The sequence below is a fragment of the Cetorhinus maximus genome, chromosome 1 (assembly GCF_964194155.1).
Source record: "Cetorhinus maximus chromosome 1, sCetMax3.hap1.1, whole genome shotgun sequence".
Lineage (NCBI taxonomy): Eukaryota > Metazoa > Chordata > Chondrichthyes > Lamniformes > Cetorhinidae > Cetorhinus > Cetorhinus maximus.
Genome location: NC_135879.1, coordinates 231,184,778 through 231,210,186, shown reverse-complemented (window position 1 = coordinate 231,210,186; position 25,409 = coordinate 231,184,778). Strand labels below are relative to the sequence as shown.

At 46.1% G+C, this 25,409-nt stretch overlaps 1 protein-coding gene and 1 long non-coding RNA gene across 2 annotated transcripts in view; both read right to left on the bottom strand.

The window, feature by feature from the left end:
- LOC144687906 (uncharacterized) overlaps window positions 1–25,409 on the bottom strand; it is a 572,568-nt gene that overhangs the window by 52,527 nt on the left and 494,632 nt on the right. The gene's annotated exons all lie outside the window — the stretch shown is intronic.
- Window positions 1–25,409, bottom strand: part of eif2ak3 (eukaryotic translation initiation factor 2-alpha kinase 3) — a 75,551-nt gene that overhangs the window by 49,297 nt on the left and 845 nt on the right. Inside the window, exon 2 of the mRNA XM_078554441.1 lies at window positions 21,597–21,726. Coding sequence (XP_078410567.1) covers window positions 21,597–21,726 — 130 coding nt within the window. The remainder of the gene's footprint in view (window positions 1–21,596; window positions 21,727–25,409) is intronic.

Below are 25,409 nucleotides of genomic sequence, written 5' to 3'. Positions count from 1 at the left end.
ATATAATGTAAAAATATAATTTACTATTCAGTCATCTGACCAATAAGAAATGCCATTCTCAGTAACTCCTTTGCAGCATCAGGTTCCATCAATCCCTATGTGTTCCATTTTAAGTGCAGTCATGAACTGCAGAGCTGACACATCCTTGGGCATTCCTTCATCCTCCACATTCACTATTCCCAGGTCTAGGATATCATTCAGTTAACAGCAGAGTGATAGGTCACGGAACTCAATCAGTTTTACTACTCCATAGCCCCTCCTCCCAACCTCTTCATCACTGAATACTATTAACATATCCTTCTATTCCTTTCTCCCTCTGTAGTTATCTCACTTCCTCTTTTGTCCTGTGTGCCTTGACTGAGCAATCAGCAGCACAGAAAACCCTTTTATGGCCATTATAAATGCATCTCTAATTATTGTGCAATGTCACAAGAGTTACAATACACAAACTGAAGATCAAATTGATGCATATGAAGGTACATGCAGCACCAGCATGACAGCACTGTTTCATTTCTCACCGTATGATCTTATATCCAATATAATTTCTGGACTAGCATCTGAGTGCCTGCACATTTGAATAAAGAAAAGTTCTATGAACGTCTTCCTTACTCCCCTCGAAGATTCTCTTGCGGCTGCAGTCGTATGCAGGAAGGCTTCGGACTGCAGCAAATTACATCAGTGTGCAGTGATGCTGCACTGCATCTGCTCCACATGGAAATGGGCTTAAAAGCTGAGCACGGTGAAATATTTTATACCACTGCCATGAACTGGGATCTTACTGAAAAGTTTCAGTTGAAAAGGAAAGAAGAGATCAGCACCGTAATTCATCAACAGCAAATCCTCAGTAATGTATAATCAGGTCTGAGCTCTCACTGCAGGTCGTAATGCTGAAGGTGCAGTGTGAAACAAGGTGACATCATCCATCCATCCCCCTGTCTCTGCAAAGACCATTACCTCACCAGCTAATCTGCTAGTATGACTCATACCAGACTGAAGGCATCCTTATTGCTTCAAAGCGGCACCTCATTCAAACTGCAATTCCCTCGTACAGAAGTCTTTCAATGTTTTACAGAATGCCAGAGGGCAGCAGAAATTAAACTCAGCACGAGCAAGGCAAGCATTCAGGAAGAAATTCTTGCAGATCCCATTCTTTAGATGATCTCTTGTCAGCAATGAAATCTAAAGGAAATGTCCACAAAAGATCTGTACCTCTTCATCCGCTGCCACCTAATTAGTAAAGTGGAAAAAAAGATGCCATTCCCAGAAAGATGGATTTCTTACTGAATCCCTAGTCTCAACCAAATCGACTGAAGACAGCTGTGAGGACTTAACATTGTCCTTTGTGTCAATTATTGGCAGTGAAGCACTTTGGGGTAACCCCCAGGTGGTGTCAGGCAATATATGAATGCAAGTCTTTGGTTTCTTTCTCCAGGCTATGAAAAGGGTGGAAGACAACCACTCCTGATCACCATCTCATGACCCATGCTGGTAAGGATGCAACTCAGCTTAACCACAGTGTTAGCCACAACCTGACAACACACATTACCATCCTGCACAAATAGCCACTTCAGCAAGGAACTGGAGAACTGCCAGTGTCTGTGAAAGCAGAATGAAATGGAGTCATTCTGAAGAGGATGCAAAAGGTGTAAAGATGTACAAATTGTCACTAACCTAGCAGCCAGCAATGGAGACCCTCCTCCTGTAAAAGTTTCAACTGAAGGTAACAGACAAAAGGGTCTGAAAGTTTTTTGTGACAAGGAATCGTGTAATTATAGCATAATAAAAGCAAAATACTGCAGATGCTGGAAATCTGAAACAAACAGAAAATGCTGGAAAAGCTCAGCAGATCTGGCAGCATCTGTGGAGACAAAAACAGTTAATGTTTTGAGTCTGTATGATATTTCTTCAGAACTGAAGAGAGGTAGAAATCGGATGGATCTTATGCTTTTGACGGGGGCTGGATGGAGCATAATAGGTCAGGGATAGGTGGGAGCTCAGGAGAGATCTGACAAAGATGTCATGGACACAAGACAAAGGGAGAGTTAATGGTAGCCAAAGACTAAAGGTGGTGCTAGTAGTCTCCTCATCGCTGCTTTACCTGAAAGGAGTGTTTGGGACCTTGGACAGTGAAGAGGAAGGTGGTAAAGTCGCATGTGTTACACTTTCTGCGATTGCATGGGAATCACAGAATCACAGTGCAGAAGAGGCCCTTCGGCCCATCGAGTCTGCACCGACACGTGAGAAACACCTGACCTACCTACCTAATCCCATTCACCAGCACTTGGTCCATAGCCTTGAATGTTATGACGTGCCAAGTGCTCATCCAGGTACTTTTTAAAGGATGTGAGGCAACCCGCCTCCACCACCCTCCCAGGCAGCGCATTCCAGACCATCACCACCCTCTGGGTAAAAACGTTTTTCCTCACATCCCCCCTAAACCTCCTGCCCCCTCACCTTGAACTTATGCCCCCTTGTGACTGATCCTTCAACTAAGGGGAACTGCTGCTCTCTATCCACCCTGTCCATGCCCCTCATAATCTTGTACACCTCAATCAGGTCGCCCCTCAGTCTTCTCTACTCCAACGAAAACAACCCAAGTCTATCCAACCTCTCTTCATAACTTAAATGTTTCATCCCAGGCAACATCCTGGTGAATCTCCTCTGCACCCCCTCCTGTGCAATCACATCCTTCCTATAATGTGGCGACCAGAACTGCACACAGTACTCCAGCTGTGGCCTCACCAAGGTTCTATACAACTCCAACATGACCTCCCTACTTTTGTAATCTATGCCTCGATTGATAAAGGCAAGTGTCCTTTTTCACCACCCCACTAACATGCCCCTCTTCCTCCAGAGATCTATGGACACACACGCTAAAGTCCCTTTGTTCCTCACCTAGTGCCATGCCGTTCATTGAATACTTCCTTGTCAAATTACTCCTTCCAAAGTGTATCACCTCACACTCTTCAGGGTTAAATTCCATCTGCCACTTATCTGCCCATTTGACCATCCTCTCTATATCTTCCTGTTGCCCAAGACACTCAACCTCACTGTTAATCACCCAGCCAATATTTGTGTCATCCGCAAACTTACTAATCCTACCCCCAACATGGTCATCTATGTTGTTTATATATAGGGGACAAATAATAGGGGACCGAGCACAGATCCCTGTGGTACGCCACTGGACACTGGCTTCCAGTTACTAAAGCATCCTTCTGTCATCACTCTCTGGAAGGGAATGAGGCGTTGGGATGGAACAGCGGACCAGGGTCCATTGAATGGAAAGGTCCCATGAAATGTTGACAGGAGAAGAGTGGGGAATATGTATTTGGTGGTGGCATCATGCTGGAAATGCTGGAGGATGACTCTTTGAATGCGGAGGCTGGTGGGGTGAAATGTGAGGATAAGGGAACCCGATCATGGTTCTGGGAGGGTTGCCTCATCCCTTCCCAGGGCATCTTCCCATGCAATTGCAGAATGTGTAACACATGCCGCTTTACCTCCTCCCTCCCCACCGTGCAAGGCCCCAAACACTCCTTTCAGGTGAAGCAGCGCTTCCCTTGCATCTCCTTCAATTTGGTCCACTGCATTCGCTCTTCACAATGCAGTCTCCTCGACATTGGGGAGACTCAAAGCAGACGGTGACTACTTTGCGGAACACCTTTGCTCAGTCCACAAGCGTGACCCAGACCTCCCTGTCCCTTGCTATTTCAATTCACCATCTTGCTCTCATGCCCACATGTCCATCCTTGGCATGCTGCAATGTTTCAAACTGGAAGAACAGCACATGTTCCAATTAGGCACTTTACAGCCTTCTGGACTCATTGGGTTCAACAACTTCAGACCATGAACTCTGTCCTCCATTTTGATCTTTTTAATTCTTTTTTTCCCCAACCCCCTCCCTGCATAGAGCTATCTGTACCTTGTTCTTATGTTGTGCTTTCACAAAGCGCTGACCCTTGTCCTGCTATTAACACATTCTGCTATCTTACCTTTCATGCCACAACTAGCATCTTCCTTAGTCTTTAATGCTACCATTAACACACTTTGCCTTGTGTCCACGACATCTTTGTCAATCTCTCCTGAGCTCCCACCTGTCCCTGACCTTCTATTTTGCTCCACCACCCCCCACTTCAACATAAAATCCATCACATTTCTACGTCTCTTCAGCTATGAAGAGTCATACGGACTCAAAGTGTTAACTCTTTCTCTCTCTCCATAGATGCTGCCAGACTTGAGTTTCTCCAGCATTTTCTGTTTTTATGCAATTATAGCACTTTCCATAGTGAAATGCAAGTGTTTCTAGGCCACCTGAAATGGGTGGAATTATTACACTTCAGGTGGGTAGGAAACATTAGTTTTCCCTTTGTTTACCTTCTATTGCTGCCTGGACGAATATATTTGTATAAAATTACCAAAGTGACCTCAGCATTTCAGCAGCGTAGTAAATGCATGTTTACAGGATGAAGTCCATACAAGCAACAGAACACGATCTAGCTGAATTATGTAGATATGAAATGAAGCAAAGGATCACAGCAGTGCTTCCAAAACTATTTTGGAATGTGACCCCGGTTTTAACTCACCACCACCTTCGAGAGAAATTAGGGAGGGGCAAAGACCAGCCTTGCCAGCAATGCCCACATCTTCTGAATGAATACATATATAAAAAAAACTCCTGAAAATTAGTGCCACCTCAGACACCAGCAAAAATAAAACAGCAATAATGCAGCATAGTAACATTTGGTACGTTATTAAAGTTCACGTATTATAGATCACCATATCATGTACATAAATACAAAAATGTGTTTAAAAAATATTATTTTTTTTTTACAAATACTTTACGTACTCGCATAGGTTTCAGCCAAACTCTCCATATTGCATAGTGACAGAAGACCCGGTGAAGCCCATCTCCTCCTACCCACACATGCCTCTTCCCAACACACCTTGCCCAGGCTAGGCTCCTAATCACTGCCCATCAGTGGGCAGCTGCGGTTCCTCCTTGTCTGGCACCACCTGGATCCTCCCTACCAGGGAAGGGCGAGCCATCTCCCCAGGGGACAGGAGCTCAGGCCCCAGGGGCTCAGACAGTCCAAAGTGCAGCCTCTTCACTGGGCGCTTAGGTAGCATCAGGGTCCCCAGTCAGCTGAAACAGAAGCATCCCAAAGCAGCAGCCGAAGGCAAATGTGGTCGAGAACACAGTTGGCTGAAATCTACCCCCCTCCACTCCTCCAGGGCTAGAGCCTGAAGCAAAGCAGCAGGTTGCGATTGGGTCAGGGTCAAGTTGCTCCATCGGTAACGGGGCCTCTGACTGGGCGAGAGGATCCAGCTGTCCTGCACTAGAGCAGCAGCTCCTGCAGCAGAGGTGGTACCAAAAAGAGGGTCCAGTGTAGGAAGGCAGTCTGCAGGCTGCACATGGGAGCAGCAACTACAGGGGCCGCAGCCTCTGCATCTCCCAAACGCACATCTCGAGTTAAAGCCAGATCAGAATTGGCAGCAGTTTAAAGCGAGAGGGGCTAAGTGACGAGGTCAGAAACCAAAATAAAAGGGCACAATTCAACGATTCAAAAATCAGACTTCTGCCAAATATTGGAAAATTCCCACCCCCGAGGTAAAGAGCAGTGCAATGATGCATGCTTTCCCCAGTTCTCTTCAAAGAATACATACCACTCCAATTCTCAGTTAGTAACTAGGCAATATGGATGAGAAGAGCTCAACACTCAGTCTTTGGTTTGTTTAACTTTAGTTAATCTTAACTGGCATGTCGTAGGGCTGCGACAATTGACCTCTATACACCTGGGTTAGAGATGGAAAAGTAAAATCTCTAGCTAAAATTTCTAACTGGCTGCCCTTCAGTAACTGCTGCTGGAAATACACACATATGTGGACATCGGAAAAGGAGGTCAGACCCAGTTGTGAGACCCCATGTGGCTGCAGACCAGACTAACATTCACAATCAAGGAACACAAATGGCTCCTTGGAAAAGACCAGCAGAGGGCGATCAACACCCACAAAACTAGAGCAGCAGCCCCTGCAGCAGAGGCGGTACCAAAAAGAGGGTCCAGTGTAGGAAGGCAGTCTGCAGGCTGCACATGGGAGCAGCAACTACAGGGGCCGCAGCCTCTGCATCTCCCAAACGCACATCACGAGTTAAAGCCAGATCAGAATTGGCAGCAGTTTAAAGCGAGAGGGGCTAAGTGACGAGGTCCGAAACTGACGCACTGACCTCTACCTCGCGGAGGCTGAGCGTCAACTCGCAGACAGTTCCTCCTACCTCTCCCTGGACCCCACCACGGAACATCAAGCCATTGTTTCCAGGACTGTCACTGACCTCATCTCCTCTGGAGATCTTCCTCCCACAGCTTCCAACCTGATAGTCGCCCAACCTCGGACGGCCCGCTTCTACCTCCTACCCAAAATCCACAAACTGAACTGTCCCGGCAGACCGATCGTGTCAGCCTGTTTCTGCCCCATGGAACTCATTTCTCGTTATCTTGACTCCCTTCTCTCTCCCCTTGTCCAGTCCCTTCCCACCTACATCCGTGATTCCTCTGACACCTGACGTCACATCAACAATTTCCAGTTCCCTAGCCCCAACCGCCTCCTCTACACCATGGACGTCCAATCCCTCTACACCTCCATCCCCCACCGGGATGGTCTGAGGGCCCTTAGCTTCTTCCTTGAACAGAGGCCCGAACAATCCCCATCCACCACTACTCTCCTCCGTCTGGCTGAACTTGTTCTCACACTGAACAATTTCTCCTTTAACTCCTCTCACTTCCTCCAAATAAAAGGTGTGGCTATGGGTACCCGCATGGGCCCCAGCTATGCCTGTCTCTTTATGGGGTATGTGGAACATTCCTTGTTCCAGTCCTACTCCGGCCCCCTCCCACAACTCTTTCTCCGGTACATCGATGATTACTTCGGTGCTGCTTCATGCTCTCGTCGGGACCTGGAAAAATTTATTACTTTTGCTTCCAATCTCCACCCCTCCATCATTTTCACATGGTCCATCTCTGACACTTCCCTTCCTTGAGCTCTCTGTCTCAATTTCTGATGATAGACTGTCCACCAATATCCATTACAAGCCTACCAACTCCCACAGCTACCTCGACTACAGCTCCTCACACCCCGCTTCCTGTAAGGACTCCATCCCATTCTCTGTTCCTTCGCCTCCGTCACATCTGTTCTGATGACGCTACCTTCAAAAACAGTTCCTCTGACATGTTCTCCTTCTTCCTTAACTGAGGTTTTCCACCCACAGTTGTTGACAGGGCCCTCAACCGTGTCCGGCCCATCTCCCACGCATCCGCCCTCACGCCTTCTCCTCCCTCCCAGAAACATGATAGGGTCCCCCATGTCCTCACTTATCACTCCACCAGCTTCTGCATTCAAAGGATCATCCTCCGCCATTTCCGCCAACTCCAGCATGATGCCACCACCAAACACATCTTCCCTTCACCCCCCATGTCTGCATTCTGTAGGGACCGTTCCCTCCGGGACACCCTGGTCCACTTCCCCCATCACCCCCTACCCCTCAACCCCCCCACCTATGGCACCTCCCCATGCCCACGCAGAAGATGCAACACCTGCCCCTTCACTTCCTCTCTCCTCACCGTCCAAGGGCCCAAACACTCCTTTCAAGTGAAGCAGCATTTCACTTGCATTTCCCCTTAGTCTACTGCATTCGTTGCTCCCAATGCGGTCTCCTCTACATTGGAGATACCAAACGCAAACTGGGCGACCGCTTTGCAGAACTCCTGCGGTCTGTCCGCAAGAAAGACCCAAACCTCCCTGTCGCTTGCCATTTTAACACTCCACCCTGCTCTCTTGCCCACGTCTGTCCTTGGCTTGCTGCATTGTTCCAGTGAAGCTCAACGCAAACTGGAGGAACAGCACCTCATCTTCCGACTAGGCACTTTACAGCCTTCCGGGCTGAATATTGAATTCAACAACTTTAGATCTTAAACTCCCCCTCCCCCCATCCCCACCCCGTTTCTTCCCCTCCCTTTTGTTTTTTTCAATAATTTATATAGATTTTTCTTTTCCCACCTATTTCCATTATTTTAAAATCTACAACTGTAATACCTTGTCAGTCTTTCCACCCCACCCCCCACTAGAGCTGTACCTTGAGTGTCCTGCCATCCATTCTTAATTAGCACATTTTCTTAGATAATATCACCACCTTCAACACCTCTTTGATCCTTTTGTCTGTGACATCTTTTGATTATCTGCTCCTATCACTGCTCGCTTGTCCCTACAACCACCCCACCCCCTCAACTTCTCTCTCCCCCCACCCACCTTAAACCAGCTTATATTTCACCCCTCTCCTAACTATACTCAGTTCTGTTGAAGGGTCGTGAGGACTCGAAACGTCGACTCTTTTCTTCTCCACCGATGCTGCCAGACCTGCTGAGTTTTTCCAGGTAATTCTGTTTTTGTTCTGGATTTCCAGCATCCGCAGTAGTTTTTTGTTTTTATCCGCAAGACTATATGGCAGGAAGCAGAAATGGGGGAATATCAGCAACATCGGAGACACCCATTAGATGAAATGCTTCAGGGACTAGCCATACGACGAGTGGGAGAACAGCACCCACTTGACTTGTAGAAAACTCTATTTCAGCTTAGCTAATGAAGTGGAGTTTATATAATTAGATCTTCAATAAATTGCACATGTCAAGAGGGATTCAATTTCACAGCAGAATTGAAATCAGCATTCCAGGGGCCATAAAGGAGCACACAGATTTTAAAACTCTCTCATCTTTGTTCTCAAGCAGCTTTGCCACTTCCTACCTCTAATCTTTAACCCTACAACCCTCAAGATATCTGCACTCCAATTCTGGCCTCTCGAGCATCACCAATTTTATAGAATTACCTGGAAAAACTCAGCAGGTCTGGCAGCATCGGCGGAGAAGAAAAGAGTTGACGTTTCGAGACCTCATGACCCTTCTGCTGAAGGGTCATGAGGACTCGAAACGTCAACTCTTTTCTTCTCCGCCGATGCTGCCAGACCTGCTGAGTTTTCCCAGGTAATTCTGTTTTTGTTTTGGATTTCCAGCATCCGCAGTAGTTTTTTGTTTTTACCAATTTTATAGACTGAGGCTCAGACTTTTGCAGCACAGGAGGCGGCCATTCAGCCCATCATGTCTGTGCTGGTAAAAAAGATCTGACGACACTAATCCCATTTTCCAGCACTGGGCCCATAGCCCTGGAGGTTGTGTTGCGCAAGTGAATATCTAAATACTTCTTAAATCTTAGAAGAGTTTCTAACTCAACAACCCTTTCAGGCAGTGAGTTCCAGACTCCCTCCACCCTCGGTGAAAAACTTTCCCTCAGCTCCCCCCTTAGCCTTCTACATCTTGCCTTAAATCTATGTCCCCCGGTTATTGACCCCTCTGCTAATGAAACAAAGTGCCTTCCTATCCACCCTATCTATGCCCCTCAATCTTATACACCTCTATCAGGTCCCCCCTCAACCTTCACTGCTCCAAGGAAAACAACCCCAGCCGATCCAATCTTTCCTCATAGCTCAGACCCTCCAGCCCAGGCAGCATCCTGGTAAATCTCCTCTGCATCTTCTCCAGTGCAATCACATCTTTCCTGTAATGTGGTGACCAGAGCAGCATGCAGTACTCCAGTTGTGGCCTAACCAGAGTTTTATACAGTTCCAGCATAACTTCCCTGCTCTTGTATTCAATGCTTCGGCTAAAGGCAAGTATCCCATATGCCTGCTTAACCACCTTTTCTACCTGCCCTGCTACCTTCAAGGATCTGTGGATATGCATACCAAGGTCCCTCTGATCTTCAGTACTTTCCGGTCCTACCATTCATTGTGTAACCCTTTGCCTTGTTAGCCCTCCCCAAGTGCATTATCTCACGGGTTGAATTCCATTTGCCACTGCTCTGCCCACCTGACCAGTCCATTGATATCCTCCTGCAGTTCATAGCTATCCTCCACACTATCTACCACCCTACCAATTTTTGTGTCATCTGTAAACTTCTTGATCATACCCCCTACATTTAAGTCCAAATCATTTATGTACACCACAAACAGCAAGGGTCCCAGCACCAAGTCCTGCGGAACCCCACTGGAAACAGACTTCCAGTCACAGAAACATCCCTCTACCATCACCCTCTGCTTCCTGCCTCTCAGCCAATTTTGGATCCAATGTGCCATTTTGCCTTGGATCCATGGGCTCTTATTTTCTTGACCAGTCTGCCATGAGGGACCTTATCAAAAGCCTTGCTAAAGTCCATGTAGACCACATCAAATGCTTTATCCTCATCAACACTTCTGGTTACCTCAAAAAATTCGATCAAATTTGTCAAACATGACCTCCTCTTAACAAATGCATGCTGACTATCCCTGATTAATCCATGTCTCTCCCAAGTGCAGATATATTCGGTCCCTCAATTCTTTCTAGTAATTTCCCCACCACTGAGATTAGCCTGGTTGGCCTGTAATTTCCTGGTCTATCCCTTCCTCCCTTTTTTTAAAAAAAAATAATGGGACAACATTAGCAGTACTCCAGTTCTCTTGGCATCTCACCTGTGGCCAGAAAGGATTTGAAAATTACTGCCAGGGCCCGATATCTCTTCCCTTGCTTCCCTCAACAGCCTGGGATACATCTCATCTGGGCCTGTGGATTTATCCACTTTTAAGGCCGCTAAAACCACTGGTATCTCCTCTCTCTCTATGTTAATTTCCTCTAATACTTCAGAGTCCTCCATCCTGATGTCTAGACCCGTATCATCCTTTTCCATTGTGAAGACCGATGCAAAGCATTCATTGAGGACTGCACCCAAGTCTTCCGGGTCCACACACACATTACCTCTATGGTCCCTAATTGGCCCTACTCTTTCCCAAGATATTCTCTTGCTCTTTATATATTTAAGAAACCCCTTTTGATTTTCCTTTATTCTACCCACCAATCCTTTCTCATGTACTCTCAGCTTTCCTAATTTCCTAAATTCCCCTCTACACTTTTTAGACTCCTCTAAGGACTCTGCCATAAGCTTCTCTTTTTTTCTTAATCCTAACCTTTTATGTCCCTTGACATCCAGGGTTCTCTGAACTTGGTCCCCCCTTTGTTTTTACGGGAACATATTTGCCCTGTACTCTCGCTACTTCCTCCTTGAATGCCTCCCACGGCTCTGACAGTTTTATCTGCAAGTAGCTGTTCCCAGTCTACTTCGGCCAAATTGCATCTCATCTTAGTAAAATTAGCTTTTCCCCAGTTTGGAACTTTTATTCCCAGCCCAACCTTACCCTTTTCCATAACTATCCTAAATCGGAGTTGTGGCCACTATCTCCAAAATGCTCCCCTACGGATACGCCATCCATCTGCCTGGACTCATTTCCAAATATTAGGTCCAGAACTGCCCCCTCCCTTGTTGGGCTTTCTACATACTATCTAAAAAGATTCTCCTGGATGCAACTTAAGAATTTTGCTCCCTCCCCACCTTGCACAAATACTATCCCAGTTAATATTTGGGTAGTTAAAATCCCCTATTATTCTTATACTTCTCTGAAATTTGATTACATATTTGATCTTCTATCTCTCCCTGACTGTTCCGGGGGCCTATAGTACACATAGTACACACCCAATAGCGTGTTTGCTCCTTGTGCTTTTTACTTCTACCTATGTGGCTTCCTTTGATGATCCTTCCAAGATATCATCCCTCCTCACTGCTATAATTGATTCCTTGACCAATATTGCAACCCCCCTCCTCTTCTATCCCCCTCTCCATCTCATCTGAATACCCTATAACCAAGAATGTTGAGCTGACAATCCTGTCCTTTTAGCCAAGTCTCGGTCATCGCTATGACAACATACTGCCACATGCCTATCTGTGCCTTCAGCTCGTCTGTCTTATTCCTCAGGCTCCTTGCATTTATATTCCATTTAGCCTTGCTAAACTCACTTCTTTCTTACCTAGCCTATGTTTCCGCTGCCTTCCAGGCTCACTCAGTGTTTTAACTTCTAATTCCTCTTCTCTCCCCTCTGAACTACTTTTCAGGGTCCGATCCCCCTGCCAGTTTAGTTTAAATCCGCCCCAACAGCATTAGCAAACCTTCCCGTGAGGATGATGGTCCCGTTCCTGTTCAGGTGTAACCCATCCAACTTGTAGAGGTCCCACCTTCCCCAGAAACAGCCCTAATGCCCCAGGTATCTAAAACCCTCCCTCCTGCAGCCACAGCATGCATCTGCTCTATCCTTGTGTTCCTAGGCTGACTACTGCGTGGCAATGAGGTGCAATCCCGAGATTACTACCTTTGAAGTGCTGCTTTTCAATTTCCTACCTAACTCCCTAAAGTCTGCTTACAGGACCTCATTTCTTTTTCTTCGGATGTCATCGATCCCGACGTGGACCACAACCTCTGGATGTTCACTCTCCCCCTTTCGGATGCCCTGCAGCCATTCCATAACATCCTTGACCCTGGCACCCAGGAGGCAACATACCATCCTGCAGTCAGCCGCGCAAGTGCCTCTCTGCTCCCCTCATGAACGAATCCCCTACCCCTATTGCCCTTCCACGCTTCTTCCTCCTGCCCTGAGCAGCTGGACCACCCACAGTGCCATGGCCTTGGCTCTGGTTGACCTCCACAGAGGAGCCGTCACTTTCACCGTTTTCCAAGGCCGAAAAAAAGTTTGCGAGCAAGATGCACTCGGGGATTCCCTCACTACCTGCCTGGTCCCCTCCTATCTGGTGGTCACCCATTCCCTCTCTGCTTGCACTTCCTTAAGCTGCAGGGTGACCACATCCTGAAACATGCTATCCACCAACCTCTCAGCCTTGTGAACGCACAACTGTGATGTGCCCCAACTGCCGCTCAAGCTCCAAAACCCAGAGCTCGAGTTGCTCCAATCAGAGGCACCTCCTACACACATGGTCATCCAGACTGCCAGGAGGGTCTAGGATTTCCCACATAGCGCAGGATGTGCAAATCATGGGACTGAGCTCCCCAGACATATCTTAACTAAACAGAGTATGGGTCCTTGCTTCTATTTTACCCTTACTCCTACTTGAATATAGGCTAGTTGCTAAATCCCCTAGATAGACCAGGTCCTATAGGTGCTGCTGACTACCTGTCCCAGGATCCTCCTCTCCCTACTGCTTGCACTGCTGATGGCTGTGCCTTCAGGTGCCTGGGCCCCAAACTCTGCAACTCCCTCCCATCTCCTCTTTCTACCTTTACGACATTTTGGGTCAAAATCCTGGAACTCCCTTCCTAATAGCACTGTGGGTGTATGACACCACATGGACTCCAGCAGTTCAAGAAGGCAGCTCACCACCACCTTCAAGAGCAATTAGGGATGGTCAATAGTTCATCAGGGTAGTGCCTCAGCCCAACCATCTTCAGCTGCTTCACTAATGACCTTCCTTCCATCATAAGGTCAGAAGTGGGGATGTTCGCTGATGATAGCGCAATGTTCAGCACCATTCACGACTCCTCAGATACTGAAGCATTCCATGTCCAAATGCAGAAAGGCCTGGACAATATCCAGGCTTGGGCTGACAAGTGGCAAGTATCATTCGCGCCACACAACTTCCAGGCAATGACCATTTCCTACAAGAGAGAATCCAACCATCGCCCCTTGATGTTCAATGTCATTACCATCACTGAATCCCCCACTATCAACATCCTGAGGGTTACCATTGACCAGAAGCTGATCTGGACTAGCCATATAAATACTGTGGCTACAAGAGCAGGTCAGAGGCTAGGAATCGGGTGACGAGTAACCCACCTCCTGACTCCCCAGAGCCTGTCCACCATCTACAAGGCACGTCAGGAGTATGATGGAATACTCCCCACTCGCCTGGATGAATGCAGTTCCCACAACACTCAAGAAGCTCGACACAGTCCAGGACAAAGAGCCTGCTTGATTGGCACCACATCCACAAACATTCATTCCCTCCACCACCGACACACAGTATGTACCATCCAAAAGATGCACTGCAGGAATTCACCAAGCCTCCTTTGACAGCACCTTCCAAGCCCACAACCACTGCCATCTAGAAGGACAAGGGCAGCAGGTAGATGGGAATACCACCACCTCCAAGTCACTCAGCATCCAGACTTGGAAATATATCGCTGTTCCTACACCGTCACTGGGTCAAAATCCTGGAACTCCCTTCGTAACAGCACTGTGGGTGTACCTACACCACATGGACCGCAGCGGTTCAGGAAGGCAGCTCACCACCACCTTCTCAAGGGCAACTAGGGATGGGCAATAAATTCTGGGCCAGCCAGCGATGCCTACATCCCGTGAATGAATAAAAAAAATTCCTTAAAACCTGTCTCATTGACTAATCTTTTGGGCATCATGCAGTTCGCTGTCAAATTTGTTTGATAACGTTCCTGTGAAACTCTTAGGGACTATATTAAAGGATCTGTATAAATAGCTTTTGTTGTTGGCTCAACTGGGATGACCTCATGGTCAAGCACTTCTGTAACATTTACTATCCAGCAGACCCACAAGTGTAGTCACCTGCTGTGGAGCCATCTGTTCAGGGCCACTAGCTACAGAGAAGGTGAGTGAACAGAAATTTAGAAATGAAGGCCCAAATTTTAAAATACAAGCAATTCAGGCACCAAGAATAAGGTCATTATAAGAAACACAATGGTACATGTCTTCAAGCATATTGAAGCTGTGATATGTACAGTTGCAGGTCAACAGAATAATGAGGGACAGCAATAAGAGGCCAGTTAAAATTACAATATTCACTTGACAATTTGACTCGCTAAGCAAAGGGGTGTTACTGTGAGACAAAGTGCAACATCACTAATTGAGAAGGCCACAGATTTAACTCCCCTTCCTATTCAATTCCACTCCTGACCCGCATCACAGCAAACAAGACTGAGAAGACAACCTTTGTACCTCTGAGCAGCCAAAGAGGATTTATGAAATCGAACGCCCTCTGTAGGAAACAAACAGACAAAGACATGGAGATAAGGTTTCCGGATAGGTCTGAGTGGAGAAAGTCTGCTGGGTTGATAAGCGGGGCCATAACCTTCATCTACCAACTCACTAGGCACTGGAATGTCAGAATATAATGACTTTGCACCAATCTAATTAATGCAAAACAGTCCTTCAATCAAACAGAGTCAATGCTCAAAGTCACAAGAATACTGTTTGCAGGCAGTCACATGTAATACCACATGAAAGCATAACAAGGTTGCCAAGAAAATTTGCTTTTCTTTAAGATAGTGGAACAAGTATGGGCTCAACTGTTTAACATGAAAACATACAAGCCCACATCCACCAATGGTAGAATCACTTACCATACAGAGGTGGCCTCACCAACCATTCAGCTCAACTGCATTTGGTTGATAAAATAATCAATCATTAACCTGAAGTCACTTGGCTTATTTAGCTGTTTCCGTACAGTTACAACACTGGCAATGTGCAATCCAGCCAATTACTACCTTATTTGTGTACACTCAATCAGCAAAGCAATGAAAGAGATTGTTCACATTATTGCTGTGTGATAGCACTGATGGCAATGTGCTTGCCAATGCTCAGTTTGATTCCACCAGGACCCTATTAAAGCCTTGGTCCAATTCATGAAAAAAAAGAGCTGAATGCCAGACAAGAGGTGAGAGTGATTGCCCCCAATATCATTTTACCAAGCACGGCATCAAGAAGCCCGAGTAAAAATGGAAGTCAATGGGAATCAGAGGAAAGCGCTCCACTGGCCGGAGTCATACCTAGCACAAAAGATGATGGTTTTGGTTGTTGGAGGCCAATCATCTCAGCCTGGGGCAATGCTGCAGGAGTTGCTCAGCCTACTGTCCTAGGCCCAACTATCTTCAATGACATTCCTCTAATTTAATTAAATAATTCTGGCATGAAAATCCAGTCTCAGTAATGGTGGCCATGATGAAACAATCAGTTTGTTATAAAAACCTGTCCTTGATGGAGGGAAATCTGCCACCTTTACCCAGTCTGGCCGATGTGCAACTCCAGACCCACAGCAATATGACTGACTGTTCACTGCCCTCTGAAATGGCATAGCAAGCCACTCAGTTGTATTGTCAGGGGTAATAAATGATAGTCTTGCCAGTGACCCCCATATTCTATGAATTAAATAAAAAACCCTGAACCTTGTCACAACGATGGAAAACCAGCACATCACCATGAGGTTGTGTTTATATTCTATCCTGACAGCTAACTGCAGCAACTGCTCCCTCTGCAACCCAATCCCCTGCTCCCAGCCCCAAACACATTGCAACGTGCAGGAAGTTTTCCTGGTAACTCTGTGCATTGTGGAGGCCCCTCAACTCCCGTCCATGCCATTACCTTTCAAACACTGGCCACACAGAGTCTTGACATAACTTTATATATGTCACAGGAGAGATTACAGTTGCCAGCATGCACCGGTGTTGGAGGGATTGAAATGTTTAAACTGGTGGAGATGTTGCCGATCAAGCAGGCTTCTTTGTCTTGGATGGTGTACATTGCCACATCAGAATATGCCATCACCAGAGATCAACAACAGTCAAATAACAAAACAAAAATCAATGCCTTCCAAGCTACTGAAATAAACTTGAGTAATTTTTAGCCAAAGGGTCTGTTGACCTGTGATACAGGGGCCATTGGACAAAGTGAGTTCTAAACAAACTGAGGCCAAGCACTTCAAGACATCACAAAAGCAACCCCAAATGTGAATATATATTGCCACAAAACAAAGTTAAGAAATCTGTATAGCTGCTGTAAAAGTCAGAGAGAGGGTCATCATGAGGCACTGATAGGATTATTCCCCAAGATAATAAAAGGGACACTGGTTCACAGTCAATACTGAAATCACACATTTTCATTAAAAGCCTAGCTTCCAAGGAGTTGGTAAAACCTCAATATCTATGGTTTTGAATTAAGAACTTTGCAAGTATTTTACAAGTGTTTCGTATTATTAGCAGGCATATTAAATTTCACAATATTTTTGCAGTTCACTCATGCGGACCATAAAATTCCAAGTGCTGAGCCCTCTTCGCCTGGGGTCATTTTGAAACTGGTGATTTTTTTTTTTAAACTGTTCATGGGATGTGGCCATTGCTGGCAAAGCCAACATTTACACCCATTCCCAATTGCCCTCAACAAGATAGCGGCAAGCCAACCTCTTGAACTGCTGTAGGTACACACACCATGCTGTTAGGAAGGGAGTTCCAGGATTTTAATCTAGCAGCAGTGAAGGAATGGCAATATAGTTCCAAGTCAGGATGGTGAGAGACTTGATGGGGAACTTGCAGGTGGAGGCAGGCCGCAGGTTTGGAAAGAGCTCTCAAAGGAGCCTTGACAAGTTGCTACTAGGTGGCACACGCTGCTGCCATTGTGTGCTGGTGGTGATGCCAGTGAATGTTGACATGGTGAATGGAGTATTGATTAGGCAAGCCGCTTTGTCCAAAGTTGTGTTGAGCTTCTCGAGTGCTGTTGGAACTGCACTCATCCAGGCAAGTGAGGAGTACACTATCATACCCCTGAGTTGTGCCTTGGAAAAACTTTGGGAAGTCAGGTGAGAAGTCACCACAGAATTCCAAAAGCCTGACCAACTCTTGTAACCACAGTGTGTGTGTCTGGTCTAATTCAAGTTTCTAGCCAAATGGTAACCACCAGCATGTTGATGGGGGATTCAGCGATGGTAGTGCCATTGAACCATGAGGGAGATGGTTAGACTCTCTTGTGGGAGATTATCATTGTCGGTACTCGTGTGGTGCAAACATTACTTGCAATCTGTCAAGTGAAAATGAGCCTCATTGTAAATTCAGACCGTAAAATGCTTTCATATTTGCCTTAATGGAGCACTCTTGCCTCAGCATAATTGAAGGCTGGTAGCTGGGAAGATTTGTCTTCCCTCTTGAGGTGCTCTCCATCAGTAATGTAAAACTATCATTATCAGAAGAGATCAGAGATATGTGTATTACATCCACTGGAGAAAAAAAGGACAAGAGAAGGTTTCAGAGTTTAAAATTGATTAAAAAAAAGTTTGTTGGAATCAACAGGGAAACATTTTCTTTTGGGGTTTGGGAGTCAGGGAGAATAGAAAAGTGAAAAATATGGATAGAGGTTAATGAATTATCAAGTAATGACTTGATAATTGGTACCATGGGAACCAGTAAGGTAAGGAGACATTTCTTTACACAGATTTGCAGGATTGCTGCAAAGACACTTGGACAATTGGATAATTATTTCTAGCAGAGCATTTGCAGGGTGATGAGTAGAGTGGGATCAACTTTGGAATACTCCTTCTATACTGCAAATTGCTATAGGAGATGGCAGCACTACCAGGCCATTGAACAAATATGAAAATAACAATGAACTTTGAGAGCCAAGACTTGCATGTTAGTGCACAATATCAAATATCTGGTTTCTTTGCCTAATCTTATAACTTGAACCATTTATGACAAAAAGCTAAACGATACTCTGGTGTTCTCATTGCCCTGAATAAACTTGAAAGATAGATATTTCAATGCTAATGGGAACCACTCGAGCATTTACTCAATCACATTATTGTATGAAAACTTGCCTCAGCATTTACTCCAAGTTCACAACACAGATGATGTAACTCAAAACTTAACTAGATGTATTAGGCATTAATCCAACTTCAGAAGAAGTTGATCCTGATCAGATTAGTGGATATTTCTATATGATGCCATTGTTAGTCAGGTACCTGGGTCATGATGCTGCCCTCCAATGAGAATTGGATTATTGGCTACTCATTAAAAGAAAACTGTTAGTCCATTTATTACAGCATTTCCATCTGTGCCAGTGCCTGAACACAAAAATACCCGTCACAGAGAACAAAATTCTTACAGCTGGCTGAGGGAGAGACAGCACAATGGTGTGGGTGGGTTTCAAGTGTGGACAAGCACCACAAACTCTTTTTTGTTGTTCAGACTCCATGCTTTCTCCTTTGAGAACAAGAGTCAGCTCTGATCAAACTTATAAAAGACAGGTGAACTGGCACTTTTACACACCAGCACCTAATCTCAGTCCACGGCTTTCCCCAATTTATATTGTAATCTGCCACTGGTCAAGGTAAGCAGTCCACATTTCTGGGACAGCTACATTCTGCATAATGCATTACAACAGTGACTACATTTTAAAGGGAAAAAGCCCTTCATTAACACTGAATGTTTTGGGATGCCATGAAGAGAACCATATGATAACGCAGGTTCCTCAGTGGGTCTGGGGGTGAGGGAAAAAGGAAAGCAGAATATTTAATCTTAAGGGCTCACAAAAGGAAATGCCAATGCGAAGGAAGGTTGCACAGGATCAAGGGGCCCAGAAAAAAACAATTGGGGATACCCTCAGGAACAGTTTAAGGCTGCTTTGATATTGTGTGAAACCCTTGCTAATAATGCCAGCTTCTGATGGCATGGTTTCAAACAGCCCACTACAACACAAAAACAACTCTGCCCGGATTCACTTCAGGCTGGGAGCAGGAAAACACCATGCAAATGAGTCTTCCAAGGGGAGTCCCACAAGTTTGCTTTTGGATCATGACCCACAGCATCACCTTTCTTTCTTTGCTCCCCTCCTAAAACTGTTTGCTAAACAAGGTCTACAACTGATTAATTTTTGAGCACTCTATACAAATTGAATTATCTATATAGTTAGAGTGCGGTGACTATTTCACGGTGAAACACAGTAATCATATTATGCCCGCCAAGATCTCTCAAACAGCAGTGAGAAGATCAGGCATTTCTTCAATGTTGTTGATGGAGGAAGAAAGGGAAAAAAGAAAGAAATGTCCTACCCTTCTTGAAACAGCCTACAAGGCCCTTAATCATAACAGGTAGGCAGGACTACTGTTTTCTCAACCCCTCCCAAAGGTTAATTTTGCACTGAAACCACGGATCACCACGCTCGGCTACGTGCCAAAGTGACAGGCAGAAGCAGAAGTGAACAGGAGTGTGCGCGCATGGCATGGAATAGGAGTGAGATAAAGAAAATGTTATCAATTTCAAATAGCACCCATATTTTGTGCTTCTGTTCCAGTTTCTTAGCCAGTGTGAAATTCAACCACAGAAGATCCAATAGATAGAAAATGAGGTCAATGACCAGGTGTTGCTAGTGTTGGTAGTGCCGGTTGACCGACGTGCATTGAACAAATCATCAGGTAACTTCTCGATATTCCTTTGAATGGTGCCATGGAATTTCTATACCAACCCCAATAGGCAGTTGGGACCCCGATCACATCTCCTTCAGAACAGCACTGAAGAAGTGTAACCCTAATTACATATTCCAGTCCTGCAGTAAGGTTTCATACAAACATACGAATTAGGAGCAGTGGGACATCTGACCCCTCGAGCTTGTGCCGCCATTCAATAAGATCATGGCTGATCTGACTGTGGCCTCAACTCCACATTCCCACGCCTACCCCACCAAGCCTTTGATTCCTTTGTTAGACAAGAATCTAACCATCCCTGCCTTAAAAATATTCATTGACCCTGCTTCCACTGTCCTCTGAAGAAAAGCTCCAAAGATTTACGATCCTATGAGAGAGAAAAAAAAAACTCTCAGCTCTAGCTTAAACGGGCGACCCCTTATTTCAAAACTGTGTCCCCTGGTTCTAGTCTCTCCCACAAGGGGAAACATCCTTTCGGCATCCACCCTATCAAGTCACCTCAAGACCTTATATGTTTCAATAAGATCACCTCTCAATCTTCTAAACTCAAATGGATACAGACCCAGTCTGTCCAGCTATTCCTTGTGAGGCTACCTGAGATTTTGGGGGGGCAGGGCTTGTTAACAGTCAAGTAAACCTGCTCTGAACTACTTCTAATATATTTACATCCTTTCTTAAATAAGGAGACCAAAACTGTACACAGTTCTCTAGATGCAGTCTCACCAAGGCCCTGTACAAGCGTAGCAAAACATCCCTACTTTTACATTCCATTCCCCTTGCAATAAACGACAACATTACATTTGCCTCCCTAATCACTTGCTTCGGACCACAACTTCCTGATTCAGGGTTGAAAGCATTACCCAACTGATCTAGCTAATACTACAATTTATGCAATGTGCCAACAAACTAAAAACAAAACAGGTATAGGAGAATTCTCAAAGAGTTTACATAGTACCTTTAACATTAAAAAAAAAAATCGAAGAAGCTTTGCAGATGGAAAATTGATGCAAAGCCAAAGGAAGAGATATTAGGAGTAACTAAAGACTAAAGGCTGAAGGCACAGACAACAAGAAATGGTGTATTCACAACAGGCCAAAGTTGATGGGATACAGTTCTTTTGGGGAGCTGGACAGGAAAAGGTTACAGAAATAAAGAGGGATGAGGCCACGAGGATGAGAATTTTAAATTGAAGCTTTTGTGGGGCTGGTTATCCAACGTAGGTCAGTGACCTCAGGGTGATGGATAACGGTGAATTAGATCAGGATGGGATGAGGGCAGCAGAGCTGTGATTGAGCTGATGTTCATAGAGAATGAGTAGGCAGAAGAGCTTTGGGATGGTTGAGCCTGGAGGTAACACAAGCATCAATGTGGGTTTTGGTAGATTGGCTGAAGCAGATATGGAGATGGTCAATGTTGTGGAGGTGGAAGTTGGCAGCATGTTAGAGACAACAGCATTTTTCTCTTACCTCAGGCTTACTGAGACTGGCTGAGACTAAAGAACCAGCGCCCACATCGAGCTCCCAGCGTTTGGCCCCATGATTCTCTGGATCCAATGCTGCAATGCGCCCATCCATCATGCTTACAATAACCAGGGATCTGCCAGCAGATACAAGCAGGATAAACGCAAGATGAGGTGCTCTGACAAATAAGTTTTCTCATCAAAAAGTCACATGCCTGCTATTATCCACTGTGATAATAGAAAATTGGTCAAATGAATTTCAGTAAGACTAACTAGTACGATTTCCGTAACATCTACGTAGACAACAGCTCACCATCATACATTGTCAAGTTTGCCCTTCTAAACTTGGATTGTGTCTGCAGGGAACGTCTTAAACGATACATCAGAATTACATAGAATCTACAGCTATAAAGACCCACCTGTTATGGGCCAATATTTATGCTCCATCGAGCCTTCTCCCACTCATCTTTTTCTGCCCTTCACCCATATCCCTCAGCCCCCTGCTTGTAAGCAACAAGCCCTCTTTTAAATGCCAATTCTGCCCTGTCTGCAGTCATGTTCCTGCTATGCTTTGCTGCTGCTTGGAGCTACTCCCCGCAGGAGATCTGCTGTCACGGTATGTTATGCCCGCCTGTCTTGCACCATCCTCATACATCCGCTGTAGCTCATCCACAGCCACTCTGACATGTGTCATGCAATTGCGCCTAGGTCGACCCCTCTTTCAGCTGCACTCCACTTTGCCCTCAAGAGATCTCTGTAGTTTTCCAGCTCTGATCAAATAGCCGAAGTATTGACATGTTCTTTGTTCTTTTCTGAATGTCACTTCTTAAGAGTTTTTTTGCTCTTTGCTCTTGCAATTTCAACTTGCAACTTCTGACTGATAGTTAAACACATCACTACTGGTGAAACGAATTTGTAGTGTTACGTTAGTGTTGCAAAATGGGCACTGCACAAAATGAAAAAGAAACCAGCATTTAAGCAATGGCCTAATAGTATATTAGTACTGTGTTAAATAAGTCGAGTAATGACAAAGCCTTGAGAGACATTCTCACTGTAAAACCTCACATTTAGGTTAGGGACCAGTAACTTTCTGTTTAATGTAGACAAAGTTTGAAATCCCAGATACTTGAAAATAAATCCACAAGGTGCCATGGTTTTAAATAAGATAAACTTTACTATACAATCTACAATACCTATCTTATACTCTAACATTCAGAATTAACGTGGTAAAGAATTAACAGGCAAACTGTGTTCGAACGCACCACACTGCACATTAATGGCAAATGCAACCAAGACAGGTGCCAGAATTCTCAGCAACCACCCAGACGTCAATGACCACTGAGGAGACTGCCTACCTCCCAAAGGTGCAATCTCTTCACCTGAGACTATGTTCCACAGGATTCAGAAAGCTTCACCACCCCTGGATTTCTCCAAACTCCAATCTCCCAGTTGCACTAACCATAAATAGCTCCCAGGACTTCTCCTGAATCCTAACTGCCTCCAGCATAGAACCAGCGACCTTACATTGTTTTCTCAGCGCCCCAGGACTTCCCTCTGTCTGCTAACAGCTCCCAGGGCTTCTCTGCGAGTTGCAAACCACATGAGGTCCAAGCTACAACTAACCTCCCCTCCCAGCAAACACACGCAGAGAACCTTCTTAAGCTCCACCCACCTCTATGCCGATGTAGCCTTTCAGGGTTCAGTGAATGCTTTTAAACTAGTTTAGCTCCAACTCACAAATAAAACATCTCTGGACTGCACTTGTTTGCAGGCGGTGCAGACATTACAACTCCAGCTACGTAAGCCTACCTGCTGTTACCTTTCTAGCTGTTAACACCTTTTGTCAACATGGCCTTTTAAGTGTAATAGACCCCAAGCTACTTTAGTTGCATTATCCTAGTTATTACAGTTAAACTTTAATCTTCCCAGATCTAAATGTCACCTCTAAAATATTAATATGAACTATGAACTAGGTATTAAGCCTTGAGACACAGTCACTATAAAACCCCAACAATCACCACCCTGCATGACATAAAATCAAAGATTTTTTAAATATTGAATATATATTATTTGCATTCTGCACATTTTCACTCCAAAAGCTTGGGTCTTGCTCCAAACATGCAACATCACATTTAGTGAAATGAAGTCTCAGCCTATTTCCCCCATCCATTAGGATGGGTCCCTTCAGTTATGCTGAATACAAGTGGTTCCATGGCAAAGAGGCTTAATCAAATTACGTAGAAACAATGTAATGTCCATTTGTGAAAAGCATCCAAAGATCTATCAGACACTCTCTACCGATACACCAGCTGCACTCTCTCTGCTTACCAAGCTGTTACTCCCCTCTGAGAAGTTTGAGCACTGCCCTGCAGCAAGACTTGTTTTGTTGGGTCCAGTGGCATTTCTTATTCCTGCTTTGTTTTTAAACTGCTCCTCAAAGAGTAATCTCTTTGAGGAGCAGGCAATTGTGTTTCACCAGTTCACTTAAGGAGGTTTGGCACATGTCGTGCTATCTGGATCCTGTCCAACAGGTGAAAGAAAATAAGAGCCGAACAGAGATAAGCAATTTCAAAGATCACTGAATGAAGTTTAAGAAAGGTTAGTCCGAGGCTTAATGACCTCCCAGAATCAGAACTGTTAAAGCACAGAAGGAGGCCATTCAACCCACTGTATTTGCACTGGCTACCTGAATGAGCAATTCACTTCGTGCCATTCCCCCACCTTCTCCCCGTAACCCTGCACGTTCTTCCTTTTCAGATAACACTAATTCCCTTGAATACTCTGATTGAACCTGCCTCCACCTCACTCTCAAGCAGTGCATTCCAGATCTTAACCACTTGCTGGGTGAAAATGTTTCTCCTCACGTTGCCATTGCTTCTTTTGCCAATCACCATAAATCTGTGCACTTTCATTCTCGTCCCTTTCACAAATGGGAACAGTTTTTCCCAATCTACTCTGCCCAGGTTTCTCATGATTTTGCGTACCTCTGTCAAATATCCTCTCAGCCTGTCCCACCCCCATCCTATGAGGAGGGGGATGGATGGATGGGAGGAGGGTAGGGCCGGAGGGTGGGTGCGGGGGGGGGTTGCGAGGGAGAGGAGGAGGGGGGTTGCGAGGGAGAGGAGGAGGGGGGTTGCGAGGGAGAGGAGGAGGGGGGTTGCGAGGGAGAGGAGGAGGGGGGTTGCGAGGGAGAGGAGGAGGGGGGTTGCGAGGGAGAGGAGGAGGGGGGTTGCGAGGGAGAGGAGGAGGGGGGTTGCGAGGGAGAGGAGGAGGGGGGTTGCGAGGGAGAGGAGGAGGGGGGTTGCGAGGGAGAGGAGGAGGGGGGTTGCGAGGGAGAGGAGGAGGGGGGTTGCGAGGGAGAGGAGGAGGGGGGTTGCGAGGGAGAGGAGGAGGGGGGTTGCGAGGGAGAGGAGGAGGGGGGTTGCGAGGGAGAGGAGGAGGGGGGTTGCGAGGGAGAGGAGGAGGGGGGTTGCGAGGGAGAGGAGGAGGGGGGTTGCGAGGGAGAGGAGGAGGGGGGTTGCGAGGGAGAGGAGGAGGGGGGTTGCGAGGGAGAGGAGGAGGGGGGTTGCGAGGGAGAGGAGGAGGGGGGTTGCGAGGGAGAGGAGGAGGGGGGTTGCGAGGGAGAGGAGGAGGGGGGTTGCGAGGGAGAGGAGGAGGGGGGTTGCGAGGGAGAGGAGGAGGGGGGTTGCGAGGGAGAGGAGGAGGGGGGTTGCGAGGGAGAGGAGGAGGGGGGTTGTGAGGGAGAGGAGGAGGGGGGTTGTGAGGGAGAGGAGGAGGAGGGGGGTTGTGAGGGAGAGGAGGAGGAGGGGGGTTGTGAGGG